This window comes from Molossus molossus, unplaced genomic scaffold (genome assembly GCF_014108415.1).
Source record: "Molossus molossus isolate mMolMol1 unplaced genomic scaffold, mMolMol1.p scaffold_m16_p_1, whole genome shotgun sequence".
In the NCBI taxonomy this organism is placed as follows: Eukaryota; Metazoa; Chordata; class Mammalia; order Chiroptera; family Molossidae; genus Molossus; species Molossus molossus.
In genome coordinates this window covers 177,311,175-177,330,865 of record NW_023425344.1, presented here as the reverse complement: position 1 = coordinate 177,330,865, position 19,691 = coordinate 177,311,175, and the positions used below count along the sequence as shown (strand labels likewise).

Below are 19,691 nucleotides of genomic sequence, written 5' to 3'. Positions count from 1 at the left end.
TGGCCAATCAATGTTCTCTCTCATCAATGTTTCCATCTCTCTCTCACCCTCCCTTCCTCTGTGTCTCTAAAATATATCAATAAAGAAAAAATTTTTTTAAAGTGAGACTGAGGCCATATCTGAATACATTTTGCCAAACATTTAGTGCTTATTGTGTACCAAATACTGTTTCAACATATGAGCCTATGAACACTCTTATAACTACTTTTATTAATAAAGCAATAATGAAAGCATTACCAAATAATGGACAGGATATCTTGTTTAATGAATTCTCATTTTCCATCCACTGATCACTTAAAAATGTTGAGTCTCTCCCAGCTCCCTACATGATTTCAACATCCTTGTGAAAGTATTGTTTTATTACAACCAATATTTTAAAAGGGAATTTTCCAGTTCATTTGATATACCACCCAAATTTTCAGACTGATTTTTACTAGGTAGATATTTTTCAAAACTTCCTCATTTGTAGGTTATATAACCTAAGTAGGTATTTTACATAACTTCCCAATATGTAGGTTACATAATCTTTTAATTTAGTTAATACTCCTTATACAGATCTCATTTATCTCCCCAAACAAGCCTAGACATTTCAAATCTAAGGCCTAGGTTCATTTTCCTCAGCTTTCCTGCTCTCCCTAAGGCTTTGCTAAAACCTTTCCTTTATCTGTCTGCCGTTTTTATTCCAATCCTCTGAAAAACTCACATTCTCCCAATAAGTAAATCAAAACTCTATAAATAAATCCACTTATATACAAATTTTCATGCACAAGTAACTTATAAATGGAAAGATTACTGTCTTCATTAACAGAGATACTCACATAGGAAAAGATCTGCTCTAAGTCAGATACTTAAATGGCAAAACTGAGATGAGAACCAGTTTCCTTTTCTTTTCTACACAACATTGCAGATTTCTTAGAATGCCAATTAGCCTAACTGTATTTGTTTCAACACAGGTAATTCACTGTCTATATATAGTGTATGATCTACCTGAAGTTTTTATAGAAAGAACAAGTTTTAAATTCAAGATCCCTCCTATATTTTTGCCTTTATAATACTTTTAATATAGAAAGTGCACGAAAGAGAATGTATTCTTTAAATATTTTCTGTAGTCTTCCAAATTTCCTCCAGTGTGATTATGTTGGTTTTATACTTCAAAAAGTTTACATTAATCTTTCCTGAATCCATATGTTCCTACTTTTTGTCTGAAAATGGCAGCCACTATAATTATAGTGCACAGTCATGCCCTGGTCTCAGGAGCACACACCTTGGATGTACCCCAAATGCTGCCTCTCTCAAGAGAGTACACTTCCAGGAATGTGCCACATGGCTACGAACAGATAATACCATAGGATATAAATGCACAAAGATTTTGTAGTAAAAGAGCTTTCTAATTTTTCCTAACAAAAATAATTTAAAACATTTCAAACTGGAAACACACCTATATTACTGATTAGAATGCAATATTCACATTAATTTTTGAGACAGTTTACTACATTTCAAAATAATTCTATACTTTTGAAAGGCTGCTTTTGGGATACATTCCCTGAACTTTTGGGGCACTTTAGTGAAGAAACCTGCAAAGCAATGATACGAAACTTCTCTGTACTCTATCTACAGCAACTCAAATCTGAATTCCCTGTAACATCTCACAACTCAACCTTGAAATACACTCTCCTGAGGATCCTATAACCTTGAGTATTTTATTTTATGAAATAATAGCTGAACACAAATGGAATCTTCTGTATTAATAAGGAGGTACATCCTTAGAAGACAACATCCCATATACTGCGCTGTAGTTTAGAACAAGATTTTTAACTGCAAGGGTCCTGACCAGCATTATGTTTTTATAGAGAACTGAATGGGAGTACAAAAGTCAACCTGTCATCACACAGTAAGTTGTTTTATGAAAGGTTTTGTGTATGTATGAGATAATAGCTGAGCCTTCACCAGTTATATAATATTTACCAATTATTTAACTTTGCTAAGCCTCAGTTTCCTCATCACTGTAACTGAGGGAAATAACAATAATTATACAGGGGTGGGCAAAAGTTGGAAAATAATAATAATGCATTAATAAATAAACCCGACTGGTGTGGCTCAGTGGTTGAGCATCGACCCATGCACCAAGAGGTCACCGGTTTGATTCCTAGTCAGGGTACATGCCCAGGTAGTGGGTCCAATGCCCAGTGGGGGGCATGCAGGAGGTGGCCAATTTATGTTCTCTCTCATCGATGCTTCTATCTCCCTCTCCCTTCCTTTCTCTCTAAAATCAATAAAGAAAAAAGTTTTTAAATAGTTAATGAATAATACATACAATAAACTGTTTCAAATGCTCACAACTGTAAACCTACTTCTGCCCACCGCTATATTTAAAATGATTGTTATGAAGACTAACTCCACAAAATGATTATCAAGACAATGCTGGTAAGTACTCAAAAATTAGCTATCATTTAATTATGGACTGGAAGCTATATAAAAAAAATGCAAGTTACTAAAGAACAAAAGTAGAATGTAAGAAATATGAAAACAAATTTATTTTATAAATAATCCACAATAGAAAAAAATGTGAATTTTTGGAAGCAGCAATTTATATCAAGAATAAAAAACAAACAACCACTTATACTCTTGTACATAGTTATCTCAATTCTGTAAATTCATTCTAAGAAATTAATTGAACAAAGAAAACAATTATATGCAAAATGATGCTCACTGCAATGTTATTTATAACAGCAAAGAGCTGAAAATCTAAAGTGTTCACTAAGACAATAGCTATGTGAACTTATGGTACAACTTGATGAAATATTATAGGCAATAAAATAATGATTACTAAAAAACTATGTAGAGCACAGGAATTATTCATTAAGTATATCAGGTAAAAAATGAGTAATAAATATTTATATGTAACCTACGAAAATAAGTAAAATATGTACTTATTGTTCTTTGTTTTCCCCAAAACAAACCAACAACAACAACAAAAAGCCAGTGTCTTGGTCCATTCAGGCTGCTATAACAAAATACCACTGATGGGTAGCTTATTAACAACAGACATGTATCTCTTACAGTTCTGGAGGCTGGAAGTCCAAGATCAAGACACCAGCATGGTCAGATTAGGGCCTTCTTCCTGGTTCACAGCCAAGGCCTTCTCACTGTGTCCCTCACGGGGTAAAAGGGCTAGGCATCTATCTGGAGCCTCTTTTTTTTTCCCCTAAGACGACACTAATCCCATTCAAGAGGGCTCTACCCTCATGATTTAAACACCTCCCAAAGCCCCTAGTAACTAATATCATCATCTTTGGGGGTTAGGATTACAACATACGAATTTGGGGTAAGGCTGGGAGCACAGACATTCAGACCATAGCAGTCAAAAGGATTTATCTCAGTTTCAGTTTTCCTTCCACTACCTAACAAAATCTATTTGACACAGGGTCAATACACAAATGACACAACTAGAAGTTAGCCAGTAAATTATAAGTCAAACTAGTGTTTTATCTGAGATATGCTGAGGCTTAGTACACATTATAAAAGTTCAGACTCATCTGCAATAGTCTATATAAAACAGATACATTCTTTTTTCTTTTTGGCTCACTTAGAAACTAAGTTTGCTCTCTTGACAAATCAAGACTAGGAAAAATTGCTAAAGAAAATGAAGGAGGTTAAAGACTAGCTTGTTTTGCTCATACATTCATCTCCTATCTCTCCCTTTCCTTTTAAAAATGATCATAATAGAGTTCAAGAATATCTTAATTTGATATATTTATTAAAGTTATTTGTTATATGTTAATTTTTACTAAGTTAATTAAGTTTGTTTTTTGGCTCAAATAACTCTCAAGAAAAAGTATATATAATTGTTAATCATCATATATTTTAATTTCCTGATTTATGTTCATTTAAGATTTTGATTGAGAGTTAACTTCAAATTCATTCCTAACCCAAGTTTCAATAATTATGTATCTAAGGCAGTTATTTTTGAATTAACAAATTATACAGTTTTAGAATATGAGGCTAAACACCAGCCTAAATTAAAATATAAACAAGTTTTTGCTTTAGTTGTTGATGACTATAAAATTAACTAAAACATAAGCTTACAGACCTTTTAGCTGTCCAAATTAAAGTTAACAGATTAAATCAAGAGCAATGAACAAACTAGCAGATCTTGCCTATTAATAGGAATCCTAGTTTGATTACAGTTGCAAAACATTAAGTATCTAAATTTTTAATAAGCTGAAAAAAATCCTCCTTTCCCCTTCTCTCCCATGAAAGATTTTTGCTCTCCATACAATATTTGAAAGTTCCAGCATTCAAAAGATGACTTTTTCCATTGAAAATGATGAAGAGACATCAAATCTGTTTATACTTCCAAAATGTGCTCAGATATTAAAATTGCTTTCATTAACAAGCTCTAGAAATATACCCCGTTTGTAACTAAATACCTGTATTAAATACCAAACAAACAAAAAGACTGGCTAGAGCTAGTTCTTTGCTTCACACTTGTATATTACATCTTCTTCACTCAATCTTTGCTCAGAACATGAAAGAAAATGTTTAAAATATAGATTTATATTGTTTTCTGCTTGTTGGAATTATTAGGTTTTACTTTTTTTTCTGAAAACTTGCTTTTTAACATTTAAACTGAAATACAAATTTTCCAGCAGGTCAAATCCTTTTTAAAAAGTAACCCTACCAGCAATGGCCAAGGAGCTCAGTTGGTTAGAGTGTCGCCTGATACACAAAGGTTGTGGGTTCAATCTCCAGTCAGGGCACATACAAGAAGCAACCACTGAATGCATAAATAGGTGGAACAAAAAATTCTCTCTCTCAAATCAATAAATAAAATTAAAAAGAAAAAAAAAAGTAACCCTACCTTCAGGCTACCTGAAAGTAAGAAATGATTATTTCATGAACCTTTCTTTTCAAGAATTCGAAGTTCTCTTATCTCTAATCAAAATATGTTATCAAGGGAAGGGAAGTTCCATTTATCTTAACATCTCTATGAAGTACTGACACATTACCCTGGTTTTATGGGTGGAGAATCAAGCACAAAGACAGGTTACATGATTTGCCAAAGTCTTAATGCAACAGTCAGCAGTAACCACAGGATCATGTTAATTGTGAATACCAAGCCGTAGAAATTTAATTAGTGAATTTTGTTTTGAAAAGACCCTTCTAACCATTAAGAATGGAGTGCCCGAAGAAGAGAAAACCTTCTGTCAAAGACAGTACAATTTATTTGGATAGAGTCAACATCTGGGTTAGTCTTTCAGAAACCTTAAAGTTCTTCATAAAATCCAAATTTGGATAATTTATTCATGGGTCTATCTTCCCTTCTACTTTCTAATTCCCAACATCTCTCATTTCTGATAGGGCCATTATTACATGAGATCTTCTCATTCCCAATATTCTCAATTCCTCCCAGGTAAGCCCTTACCTTTTCCTATCCTCCTCCCTGGCTCTCTTCTTCAACCTCCAGTTCCAAAATCCTTATTCCTGTCTCTTTAAATTGTAGAGGCATATGTCAGCATTCATACTCCTACTCTAAGCTGCTCATCCCACACGCACATTAAATACATTGGCGTTGGCTCAGGATTCCTCTCCACCTCAACTCCTAATACCAACCCAGCAACTTCAACAGCCACATTGTTGACCTTTTAAAATATCCTAGCAGATCCTGGCTCCTCTACCCCAACAACCTGTTTTTACTTCCCTCATATGTCCACACTCTGAAGCCTGTGTTCTCTGATCAAAATCTATCTTTCAATTTTTCCCACTTCCACTCTATGTGTCCTCTAACTTTATAAAAACTTCAGTCCCTCAAAACAGCTGTCAATTTTATGTGTCTACCTATCACTTTAAGCTTAATTTTTTGTTTAAAATCCAGTCTGGCCAATAAGTGTTTGAGGTACAGTATAAATACCACACTGTGCAATCTGAATCTCATTTCTACCACTACTCCCTCGTGTGGCTGTGGGCAAGTTAGTCAACCTCAGTTATCTCTGTCTAAACTATGGATAATACTTAGCTCACATGGTCCTTGGAAGGATTAAAATCTAGCACCATGTCTCATAAGTAGTAAAACAGTTTGATAGACTCCTCTTTCCTAGGCCTTGATCTATCAATTACCCATCTTTCCTTAAATCTTTTTTCTTCCTTTCCAGAACTGACATCACCTCATTCAACAAATAATCTCAACTCCCAGCTTCCCCTAAATGAGTATAATCTTACTCTTTGCTGTCTCCATTTCATCACTTCCCATTTTGTCTTTAACACGTTCTCTCTGTATTCTCCTACCTCTCAAGACTTTTGTCTTTTGGTGTCTCTTCTTACTCTCCCTTAAAAACACTGCTATTTCGCCTGGCTGATGTGGCTCAGTGGTTGAGCATCAACCCATGCACCAACAGGTCACCCGTTCGATTCCTAGTCAGGGCACATGCCCAGGTTGTGAATCAAATCCTCAGTGGGGGGCATGCAGGAGGTGGCCAACCAAAGTTTCTATCTCTCTCTCCCTCTCCCTTCCTCCCTCTCTAAAATCAATAAAGGAAAGAAAAAAAAAAAAAACCACTGCTATTTCTAACTATTTAACTTTCCATTTCTATTTAATATTATCCTTTGATCACTTTCCACTATCTTCAACTATTACATATGCCGAATATGTCACCTCTAACTCTGCCCTCTTAACCTTCTTCGGGCACCAAACCTATAATTAAAACACTTTACGGGACATTTTCTACCTTGATACCTAGAGCAGGCACCCACAAATATCAAAATTGAGTTCTCTTCCCCTTAAAAATCTTCTCTTCCTCTTCCCACTTCATTTAAAAGCATCACAGCAGCTCAAATTTAAAATGTTGAAGTCATCCCACACTCTTCCTACTTTCTTCACATCCAGTCACATATCGTACTTACTGGAAATCTGAACTGCCTTACAAGTTCATCCTCAACAATTCCAAATGAACTATGTCCAGCTGTTCTTTACCTTGATCATTATTACATCTTCCTCCTCAGAGTTCATTTTCTTTTCCCTCTAATCACCTGTACAAAGGAGCCCCAATATTCAGCTTTATACACAAATCTGACATCACTTCCCCACTTAAAATAATGGTTTCCACTGCCTACATGATAAAGACTTTTCACGATTAGCCTTACTGACCTAAGAGTTGTGGTGAAGAGGAAGGGTAGCCCAAACAAATTTTCTTTGAATGCTTAGTGGTTTATCTGAAAAACTTATGGGACTCCTGTTCAAATGTTATTAACATACTGAACAGTTAAATAAATTTTCTCAAATTTTCCAAAAGAAGTTTTGAAAGTCTGCAGGAGCTTCTGTCACATCTATCTTGTGAACCTCAGGCTGCAGGACTACCACCTGTATCCTAGGATTGCCGCCACACTGTTAAGCACAAACGTAGACACCAACACTTTTTTACCTCCCACCACTCCTCCAAACATGTTTTTCCAAAAAGCGATTACTTTTCTTCAAACCTCCTGTGCTTGCTTTTGTCTTCACCTCCACCCCTTTCTTGGAATACCTTTCACCTTTCCACCTCATCTCTAGCTAACTCCTAAAATGCCACCTCTTTTCTGAAAACTTCCTTCACACGTAACTCCCACCCTGCCATCCACCCCCAGATAGAATCACTTTCTCCTACAGCCTTGAATAACTTCATAAGCAGAGCACTCATCACATTTCAAAGGGATCTAGTTCCCTTGTTGGATAGTGAAAACAGTTATCAGGTTTTACTTATCTTTGTATCTCTAAGGCTAAGGAAAAGTCAAGTGCCTACTAGGCACTCAAATGTCACTGAACTGACATTCTTAAAGAAAAGTTACTAATGATATTTGTCCTAAAAAACTGTTAACGAATCTATATAAATAACTCAGCAACCAAGATTCTGAAATGCTTTCACATATTATTAATGGGGCAAACCCAGAATTAACACCTAATTCCAATCTCAAAATATCAATGTAATTAATAATAAAACAATAAAAAAATAAAATGTTTGGTGACTTTATGCCAAAATTATTAAAACATTCTAATGTGGTAAAAAAGTGACATCAGAAAAGTCATAATTCACTAAATTTCACCTAAATTTCTAGTAATCCTATCACAAGACACCAATACAGAATTAACAAATTACCAAATACCATGTATCTGTGAGAGTAATTTCTAAACATGTGAATAAACAAATGAGATGTGTTTAACCATATGCAATATTATCATTAAAGACTACCAACAAAACAATTAACTTCTATATTCCAAGTCAAAATGGCCTTTCTCTAAATTGTAATCCATTACACAGATTAAAAATGTAGAAATAAAATTCAAAAACCGATCAGATTAATGTTACTGACAATCACTGTTGAATTTACTAAAAATTGTTCTTCGCACTCTAAATGTAGAAGTATCTTCCAAGATAATTCAAAAATTTCAGATACAGGGAAATCTTCACCAGTCAATTCTATATTTATGAGTAACAGGAATGTTTTACTAAATGTGGCTCAGAAATACAAAGAAAATCACTTAAGATTCTAGAATTCTTGAACTAAAAGAAATCCTCAAGTTGATCAAATTCAACACTCTGATTTTAAATCAGAAAAATTAAGTCTATAAGTCTAGGGAGCAGAAATAATACAAAGCTATATTTATGAGTATTTACTTCCACATTATGGGCAGAGATGGAATGACAATATTGCCTTTCTGGCACTTTTTAAGACTGTATCATTTCCTTCCTTTAACTTTCAAATGTGATAAACTACATGGATTTTCTTAGGTTGGTCTGTTCTTACAATATCAAGATAATCCCAGTTTGACTGTGAGGCTTTGTTTTGTGTTTAGTTCACTGAATTTGGATTAATTTGCTACTTCTTGAAAATTCTCAGCCATTATCTCTGAATATTTCCTCTCTTACCTTATCTCTTTTGGAACTATTAACTGTATGTTGAACTTTTTCAACTTATCCTTCATGTTTCTTTATCTTCCCATTTTATATCCATATCTTTGGGTTCAGCCTTCTACAGGAGATTTTTTTTTTAATGTTTTCACTGATTTTAGAGACAGAAAGAGAAAGAGAGAGAGAGAGAGAAATATCAACCAGCTGCCTCCTGCCCATCCCTCCTGGGGATCGAGCCTGCAACCCAGGCATGTGCATCAATAGGGAATGGAAAGGGCAACCTTTCAGTGCATGGAATGAAGCTCAAGCAACTGAGCCACACAGGCCAGGGCTACAGCAGGAAATAGTAACCTTTTGTGCTATGGACCTCTTTGTCGGTCTGATGAAGCCTATGGCCCCCTTCTCAGAACAATATTAAAGGCTTAAAACAAAATGCATAGGATTATAAAATATATCAATTACATTGACATAATTATCAAAATATTTTTAATTTTAAAATAGTAATACAAAATATATGTACTTCTTTATTAACATATTAAAATATAAGCTCTAGCAACAGTTTAATAACTGTCAATAGCCCTGACTGGTATGGCTCATTTGGTTGACCGTCGATCTGTGCATCCAAAGGTCACCAGTTGATTCCCCAGTAAGGCACATGCCTCAGTGTGGGTCTGGTCCCCTGTCCAGGTGCATAAGGGAGGCAACCGATTGAGACTTCTCTCTCACTTTGACGTTTCTCTCTCTCTCTCCCTGCCCCACTCCCTTCCTCTCTAAAAATCAATAAAAAATATATTTTAAAAAATAATAACTATAATAATTTCAAACTAGTGACTATAATAAGTGCTATTTCAATATACCTATTAACCCCTGGACAGCAATTGTACTGTTAAAAAAATCTGATTTCTATTGCTGTTATGGGTCAATTATATTCTTCTAAAAGTAAATAATGTTGAAGTCCAAAACCCTAGTACCTCAGAATGTGATCTTGTTTGGAAATAGGGTCACTGCAGAATGTTAAAAGGAAGTCATTCTGGAGTAGGGTGGGCTCCTAATACAATATGACTGATGTCCTTATAAAATGGCCATATGAAGGCAGAGAGAACACCATGTGATGATGAAAGTGAAGTATGGAATTATGCAGCTGCAAGCCAAGTAATGCCAAAGTTGCCATAAACCACATTAGCTAGGAAGAGGCAAGGATGAATTTGCCTAATGATTTCAGAGGGAGCCATGACCCTGCCAACACCTTGATTTTGAACTTCTAAACTCCAGAAATGTGAGACAATAAATTTCTGTTGTTTTAATCCATCTAGTTTGTGGCACTTTATTATGGCAACCCTAGGGAATTAATATAATTGCTATCACAAGTACTTCTAATTCTGTTATGGTTTGTTGATGTTTCCTTCAATTATGAATGAAACAAGGTTCAGTTAGAGATTAGTAGTCTGAATTCTAAGAACTCAATGTCTCAAGCAATTTAACACATTAGTCTAAGATCCATTATTAATGAACTATATTTTAACAAAAGTAATAAACTATGTTTAAACAAAAATACATCAGTAAAATTTTGTTTTCATTTAAAACCATTTTGTGCCATAAAAAAAATCAACATGTTAGAAGTTTGTAATGACTATGGTTCTGGGCTCCAAAATAAAATGCTGTTCCAACACAAAATTTGTCATAAACAAAAAACTAAATCTAAATATTAAAAAATAATATTGGCCAGTTGGTTAGAGCAGTGTCATCCCCATAAACCAAGGTTGCAAGTTCAATCTCCAGTCAGGGCACACACAAGAGCAACCAATGAATCTATCAATAAGTGGAGTAACAAATTAATGTTCTCTCTTTCTATTTCTCTTTCTCAAATCAATATTTCTTTTAAAAAATGTAATAAAAATTTCATTATCTGCATTAACTTCTTAAACTAATTAAATTATCCCTTAATATTAGATTAACGTGATTTGTATGAATAACCAAATGAAAAGACTTACTTTTTTGGTACTTCTTGGTCAAATAAAACATGAGGGCTGGTATCTTTTTAGTACAGTATTCCTTTTAGAAATACTCAACTTGGTGTTTAAACTTAACAGCCTTAAAAAAAGGCTTAAGCCCTGGCCAGTTTGGCTCAGCGGTTAGAGCGTCAGCCTGAGGTCCGGAGAGACCCGGGTTCAGTTCCCGTTAAGGGCATGTACCTTGGTTGCAGTTTGTCCCCGGCCCTGGTTGGTCGTGCGGGTGGCAGCCACTCGATGTGTCCCTTTCACATCGATGTTTCCCTCTCTCTCTCTTCCTCTCTCTCCCTCCCACTCTGTCTGTACAAAAAATGGAAAGATGTCCTCGGGTGAGGATGAAAAAAAAAAAAAAGGCGGCTTAAAAGGAGCACTAAAAATTTCTCCATTGGTGATGTATATCTAGTATCAAAGACATATGGCTATTAAGCCTAAAATAAGAAAATCTTAAAAGATTCTGAATATACCAATTGTTTCCAAACTTTTTATCTTGATTATTGAAAATTCATGCTTTTACTTCATATCCTACGAGATCTCTATTAGAAGTCTTTTATGTGCTCAAATATTTCAAAAACAACATAATAAAATTAATTAATAAATATGTATGTTACAAGTCGAGTGACTTACAATATGTCTACCATCGTATTACTTTAGGGTGATTTGGTACAGGAAGGGCTCATAATAATGTTTAGTTCAAATACCTTGATTTACAAATGAGCAAAGTGAGGCCCACAGAAGCTGTCACTTTGCCCAGAATCACAAAATACATTAGTTACAGTTAGGACAGCAATGCATCTCCCAGTTGCAAGTCCAGTGTTCTTTGTACTATATCTTACTGCATAAAGGTTGGTAAAAATTAAATAAATTATCTGCACATGACTTTTGTATGATCACATACACTGTAATTCTATTTACAATATAGTATTTTGTTTCGTCCAGTTGCCCAAAAACAATCTCTGAGGTGTTTTATTTTTAATATCAATTTTATTTTACTAATCAGCACCTTTAAAATAGGCACACGATCTCATTTCCTCATTCAAAATTGGCAAAAAGAAATCACCCTGGCCGGGTGGCTCAGTAGATTGGAGCATCAACCCACCAAAAGGCTGTGGGTTCGATTTCCTGTCAGGGTACATACCTAGGTTGCTGGCTCATCATCAGCTGGGGTGTGAACAGGAGAGAACCCATAGGTTTCTCTCTCTCTCTTTCTTTTCCTTCCTTTCTCTTTCTCTCTCTCCCCCCTCTTCCTCTCTCTCTCCTCCCCCCTTTCCTCTCTCTCTCTCTAAAAGTCAATAAAAAATATCCTCTGGTGAGGATTTAAAAAAATTGGCGCCCTGGCCGGTTTGGCTCAGCGGTTAGAGTGTCGGCCTGCGGTCCGGAGAGACCCGGGTTCGGTTCCCGCTAAGGGCACGTACCTTAGTTGCAGTTTGTCCCCAGCCCTGGTCGGGTCGTGTGGGTGGCAACCACTCGATGTGTCGCTCTCACGTCGATGTTTCTCTCTCTCTTTCCCTCTCACTCTATCTGAACAAAAAATGGAAAAATGTCCTCAGGTGAGGATAAAAAAAAAAAAAAATTGGCAAAATTTTTTTCTAAGAGAAATGGACAGACATTTTAAGGTACAAGTACCCTCATTCGCTGAGTTTTTCTTTTCTAGAGAGCAATTTGGCAGACAAAATAAAATAATTTAAAACTTGTATCTCTTTTAACTCCATTCCTAGACTATCTCAGGAAAAGATAATATATTTGGATGAAGACAGAACTTAGGATCAAATGCAGCACTGTTCAGAAATATCCAAAAATATTTAAAACTGATTAAAACTAATATATATTATGTACTGAATATAATATAGCCATTAAAACTATATTCTAGAAATAAAACAGAAAAATATATATAAAATATTAAGCTATAACAGTACCTACTATGCAGTTCCATTCTGTTGAAAGAAATATATATGTATATTTTTATGTATGTTTATTATATATATAATAAAATATATAATAAAATACACAGGTAAAGCATTTATCACAGTACTTGGCACACAGTAAAAAATCTAATAAATGAGTAGGATTCACGAACATCATAGGAAAGAAAGGAAAGGTCTGCTTATATATAACATGTTGAGACATTACCTTAGTAGTAGAAATGCAAATAAATTATTCACTTCAAAGACCATTTTGTACATTATCTAAAATAAACTATAGCTCCTGCATGGGAGGAATTATTTTTTTAAAATGGACTTTTTATTCAGTTCCAGTTCCTACTAAAGGCTGAAGAAAAGCAGAATTTTACCAACCCTTTCCAAAGTCTGGTATTACATAAGACAAAGTCTTATACATAATAGATCCTTCACTGATTCTTGATTAAATATATACCTCTGAGAGCTATCTCTCTACACAGAACTCTTATTTTAAATAACAAAGCATGTAATAGGGGATTTCAAAATGAGGCCTCAAAGGCCTTACTGAATTTTACCACGATGGCTAGAAAAGGTTAAGGTTTCTCAAGATATTGGTGATTTTCATTTTTTCTTTCATTTTACACTTGATCTTAGCCAGAAGGCAGAGAAGCAATTCACTTTTTTTCTAAAGGTTGAAATCAGGTGAAGAACACTCAAGTGTTAAGAACAGTCTCTACTGTAATTAAATTCCTATTAATCGTGACTTTTAAAAAAATGAGAAAAGTAAAAAATATACATAGAGATTTTATAAATAAAGTCCACATTACAGAGCAGTTTTAAAGCATACTAAGGCTTCATGGGTGTTTCCCATAATATATATCTTGTATCTTCAATAATATATAGGATTAAAAATAATAAAATGCCATTTTAAAGCATTACATTATATAGTAAAGATGATATATATAAATTACCAGAATAAAAGCTACATTCTAAGCAAGTTCACTGTGGCTTAGACAATGCACAATGTTGGCCCTAGTTAAACTGATAACCAGATGAACACATCACTTTCTAATATAAAAAAAAATTTTAGTGAAACACCAAGAGTTTGACTCCATAAAGAGTTAACATCTAACAGCAAAATATTATGTACTAAAACATAAATTTTGTCCTACAAAAACTAGCATAACAAAACTCCTAGGGATAACTTATTAATAAAGCAGTATATATTTGTGGAAATAATTGTACAAGTCTGGGTGAGTGAGGTTAATCCAAGTTGTTCCATACTAAGTACATTTAAAAGTAAAAATAAAAGTAAAAGAGCAATCCTCCCAGTAAAAATTGTCATTTGGTGTTGCAAATATCAACATCACTGGTATTAAACCACTGGGAATATTTACTCATTTTTCGTGTAATAGCAACATCACCCACTGACATCACCATACCAAAAACTTGCAGTGTGAATTTGTCCATGGCAAGTATTACAAAAAGAGCCCATTTAGAAACTATATTTTACACGTGTGTCAATTCACATTCCCTCATTTGCTTTTCAATGCTGCATCCAACAAGGAGGTATTCAGTATTTCACTTTAAATATGGTAATTAGTCCTTTCCTATCTCTAAAATGAACTTGACATTTTGATCCAAGCTACTTTCTTAAAAGATACTTACAAAAATTACCGTCATTCTGTTCAGAATTTTCAGCAGTTTTTCTCCTAACCAAGCATTATCTGAGATACATACTTTTTGATCTCTCTCAAAGTAGGTCTAATCTGCGGAAGGCAGTGAGACAGTGTACTGCACTGTGAATGGACAGCCAGGTATTTTATGAATGGAGGCGATCACGTGATCCCAGCACCTCCCCGAACTGATATTTCCCACATAACTGTGTCAACATTCTGAGAACAGGGGTAGTTGTTTGTGTGTGCGTTGTTTTCTAATTTAACCTATAACTTCGAATTCTCCTTACTTCCAGAACTCAAAAATCTACATGAAGACAATCAAGCTTCGATATTTTTTCTTTGGAAATACTTTCAAGATGTCCAAGGTGATGGATGTTTAATTATTTTTTTATGAATGAAGAGTGTGCTATGCAAATGAGGGCGATTCACAAAAAAAGAGAGAACATGGCGGCCACTTCTGCTTCTAGACTGCACTGACACTGCAGCAATCTACCTTCTCCCACACCCGCTCATCAGAAGAGCGAGTGAGGGGGGGAGGGAGAGGAAGGAGAAACGCTGCTTGGCATTTCTCTAGCTATTTTATGTTAAACAGGCCTAGGCTTTAAAGTTCTCTCAAAAAGGTCTGACTCGAGGAATGCACTTTATTTAAAGGAATGCATCCTGGGACTAGCCCTAACTCACTTAACTCTTTCCAACCCTCAAAAGATAAACAAAATTTGTATTGCAAGAAAACAGATGCTAATATCGTGCATGAAATAAAATCTCGTCTCAAAAGAACACTGTCATCGCACCATTACTTCTCCAAGCAGCTGTTACGTTAAAGCAAGATATGTAAAAAGCAAACTATGTCGTTTAGAAAACATAAGGACTGCCCACATAAACAAAAACTTTAACCGGATGCTCTAGAAGTTAATCAATGAAGTCATCAACCTGTCCAGCAATGTAAATACTGTTAAACCAACGTAAATGGTGTGTTTTAATATAGCCGAAGAACGCAAACTAGCATTCAAAATTCTATGCACCTGATAAAGACATGTCCAATGTTCGCAAAGGTAAAAATATAATGGTTCAACATCTCCCACACTCCAGGCGCCCTTAATCCTATTAAACTATAAAAACGTTCCCCTAGCCCCACTTTTTTTTTTTTTTTTACAAGAATCTTACAGGTCATAAGTTTAAAAAAAGAGGGGAGGGGGTGGAGGCATAATCGGTATTTAAGAGTCACTGACTCATCGAATTAAGATTCAAGAGCAGTTTGCTGCAGGAGGTGCTCCCACACATTAGTTTCCAAGTGAAATAGCTATAAAGGAAGCAGGATGGATCTTCAGGGTATGTTGACTGGCACGCTAAAGTGAAAACGGACAGGCCAAGGGTCTTCGAGGCAAAGGGGTAATGTCTACCCTGTCTCCATCCACGCATCACATTACTCCATCTCCTGGACGTAAAACTGCCATCCAACTCCAACCCTCAAACCCCCCTTCCCCAGAAGAAGGCAACTAAACGGGGGGCGGGGGTTGCTGCTATTAAATTAAATGACTGGAGAAATCAAATGTCTGCAGAACGAGATGGACCGAACTCTCCAGGGCTGCAAGCTTTCCAGCACCCAAGTCTTCGAGGGGTCTGGGGGGCAGTGGAGGAAGGGGGGGGGGGAGTAATCAAGATCAATGAGGCGCTTACTCGTTGTCAGAAGTCGCCGTCTCCTCGCTCATCTTTCCCTCACCGTGATCCGATCTGGAGATGGAGGAGCAACAGCAGGAGGAACAGCAGCAGCACCGAGGGGCAGGAGGCAGCGACGGCCGGGGGGGCGCGGGGGCAGCGGCTCAGGGGCCTCACCATGGTGGACGCCTCACCCGGAACGGTGCCCCCCCAGCCGGGAACCCCGGCCACCCCCGCAGGGGGGTGGCGGCAACAACCTCGGCCGTGGCGACCCCAGCCTCTTCCCTCGCCTCCGCGCCCAGCCGAGAGGTCCGAGGAGGCCGGCGACCGTGCGCGGAAAGGACACAAGGAAGGGGGGCTGCAGGGGCTGCCCGGAGCGGTGCTCCTCCCGCCACTGGGGTGGAGTGCGCGGGGTCCGGCCAGGAAGGAGCGGGCGGGCGGGCGGAGAAGCCCCGAGCAGAGGCGGCGCTTCCCTCAGGGATGCGGCGAGGAGGAAGCAGAGCTCCGCTCGGTGGGGGCCGGCGGGGGGGTGCCGAGCCCGGGCTCCGGACGGCGGCGGCGCGGTCCTGCCCGAGCCCACCCCACCATCTCCCGCCGCGCTGCCGGCTGCCCGCTCAGCCCCCGGCAGCGAGCGGGGCGGTCCTCAGGCACGAGCAGAACCGGGCGAGGGGCCTCGCGGCGACGGATTCCTCCAGACACGCTCCAGCCGGGACGACTCCAGCCGGGGAAGAGGGGGCGGCGGGGAGCGCGTGAGGCGGAGGCAGGCGAGCCGATCGCCCCTACCCCGGCGGGCGAAGAGCGGGCGCTCCCGGGGGGCAGGGTCCCGAGGAGCAGCTTGAGAGCGAGGAGAGCGCCCGCAGGTCCCCCGCCAGCCGGTGCCCAGCAGCAGCTCCGCGGGCCAGCTCCTCACCTCTTCACACCCGCCCGAGGGGAGCCGCGAGGGGGGCGGCGGAAGCGCTCACGCCGCCCGCTCCTTCCGCCGCCGCCGCTGCCTGAACCGGGGGCGCCCGCAAGAGGAGGCGAAGTAGTCCCTGGCGACTTCTTCTGGCCGCTAGCTTCCCCCGGGGGCCAAACTGAGCACGGAGTGGGGTTGCCGAGCGGGGCGCCCGGGCTGGGAGGGCGTGCGGGGTGGAGGACCAAAAGCTGCGGCCTCCGAGCGAATCACTGCAACTCGAAGTCGTGTGCAGCATAGCAAGTTTCAGGAAAGTAGTTCCCTCCTCCCTTCATTTCCCAAATCGTTGTCGAGCCACTGAGCGGGGAAAGGGAGGAGGGAGGCGGAGGGATACGCCAGGCACCGTGCTCGGTGTGCGTGCGCGCGCTCCAAACTCTTGGCACGCTGCGAAAGGGGGCGGGGGTGTGAGCTGCACAGGGAGCTGCTTGGGAGGTTGCATTGTTGCGGCGCGGTCCTCCCCGTTACTCGCTTTGGAATATGCGGATTGTTTGAACGGAGAGGCTAGGATGACACTGTGCTCTGTGAGGACTTTGGAGGCTACTCTGTTCTGCCGAGTGTGTGTGTGTGTGTGTGTGTGTGTGTGCTCCTTGCAGAGCAAAGAATGGAAGTGGCATGAGTTCATATTTAGTTGGTGGGGGTTATAAGAGGGACTGTACAAAGAGAGCTCCGCCTGCTGTCCTCTGCTTGCATTGCTGCAGTGTTCTAGCTGCACGCACAGTGTGTGTGTGTGTGTGTGTGTGTGTGTGTGTTAGAGAGAGAAGGAGTTGGTTTTAATGCCCTGGATTCTTACTGCGCAAGGGGTATGCTGTGCAGGGCATTCACCTCCGAAAGCTGGAGTGGTTGTTAATGGAGAACGACTTCCATTGAAGCCCAGGGTAGGCGTGTTACATGAATCTGGCGCAGCCAGAAGCACAGGAAATAACTCCCGCTGCGAGTGAGGTTGCATAACTATAGCGCAGAAGATGCCTCTGTGGCATGAACTGCTCTGAACGGAGGCGGAACGAGAATTGAATAGGCAGCTGTCACGTTTGCATTGTCATCTCAAAAGGTTTCTGCACAGAACCTGCTGGGGGGTGCAGGGTAGAGTATAGGGTCTCCGGGACCAGAGGACTCTGAATCCCTGGCTCCGCAAAGTGTTTTCTCTTCTCTACCTAGAAAGTCGGCCTATATATGATCCAGCCTGGGGATCTGAACCCCAAATGCTCCATATTTTCTGACGCATCTCCCTAGGTAATCTGTCTAGCTCTGTGCGCGAGGCTTTTCTCTTCATCCTCAGGTTTGGTGTGACCTGGTGATGAAGGTTTGAGCTCCTGCCACCTTGAGGGGTAGAACAATTCCTGAGGAAGAAGAAAGTGGGAAACCTCCCACACAAGTCAGCACTCATCTTCTAACATCCGACTCCAGGAAGTTTCAGGATTGCTGTTCTCAGTTGCACCTAACTAACCTGTTAAGTGTTTTGAACATAGTAGATGCTTACTGAGTGTGTGGTGAATGAAAAAGGAGCTAAATCAGTCTGCCCAAAAAATAAGCATTCCGTTAAGGCTTCCTGCCTCAGCAGCAGCATTGTCCTTAGGCAAGGTGAGGAAGGGGTAATGGTGACAGGAAGTGGTGAGAGGATCTGGTAATCAGACCTTACCTGGGGTGTTAGGGGGTTTTGTTTATCTTGTTCCTGCTGAGAACCTGTAACGGTCAGTGTTGGAACTGGCCTGCTCTCCTTCCAGTACTACTGCTGACCCATCAGTTGCTCAGATTTGAATGAAGTCCCATTAGTTATCATTTGTGTTCTAGACAAGCTACTTAAACTCAGCCTGTGCACCTAACTCATGGAGTTACTGTGTGAGAAGATAAATATAGGGCACAATTACACCTTAAGTTTCAACTCCATTCAGTTGGTTGAGAGCTAGTCAAGGATTCTGTGGCCATATCAGAATCTAGGGACCCTTGCATTTGCTCGGTTATATTTTTGCAGGAGGTTTTGTGGGAAGGAGGTTGGTCACAACAGCTGGAGCTTACAGGTGGCTCTCAGTGCTACTAACCTGAGCTTAAGAACCAGCCACAGCCACTTAAAGCTTAACAACCTGTTATATGATTAATTATCAAAAGCATCCATGGGTCAATAGCACAATTGCCAAGTAATTGTCACTGTAGGAAATCATCCAAGTTAAGAAAGTACAGGTGGGTTCTGAGTTCCAGCTAGCTATCAGAGCAGAGTTCATAAGGACAGCGTAAGTGGCCTGTCCTCACGGAGGCACTGGAAGATGACATGGAGCACTCCAATTCAAGGCTTTCTCCTTTCCAGACCACTTGGTCCATAGTGATCATCTTATGAACTCAGAATTTGTCTTCTCAAATTCTTTTAATTTTTTTCTTTTAATCCTCACCTGGTGGTATGTTTATTGATTTTTAAAGAGAGGAAAGGAGAGGGAAATATCATCACCTCCCTCCCGCACATATCCCAGTGGACGATCGAACCTGAAACCTTTTTGGTGTAGAGCACGATGCTCCAGTGAACTGAGCCACCCGGCCAGGGCTGTCTTCTCAAATTCTTTTATTTCTGCCTTTACTGTGTTAAACCTATATTAATAATTCTCTATCCCCTGTACTCACCCCGCTCTCTC

At 39.2% G+C, this 19,691-nt stretch overlaps 1 protein-coding gene across 1 annotated transcript in view; it reads right to left on the bottom strand.

The window, feature by feature from the left end:
• The window catches only part of SPRED1 (sprouty related EVH1 domain containing 1), a 124,200-nt gene extending 107,632 nt beyond the window's left edge, over positions 1-16,568 (bottom strand). The window contains exon 1 of the mRNA XM_036281383.1: positions 16,143-16,568. Coding sequence (XP_036137276.1) covers positions 16,143-16,174 — 32 coding nt within the window. The 5' untranslated portion in view covers positions 16,175-16,568. The remainder of the gene's footprint in view (positions 1-16,142) is intronic.
• Between the last annotated feature and the right edge of the window lie 3,123 nt (positions 16,569-19,691).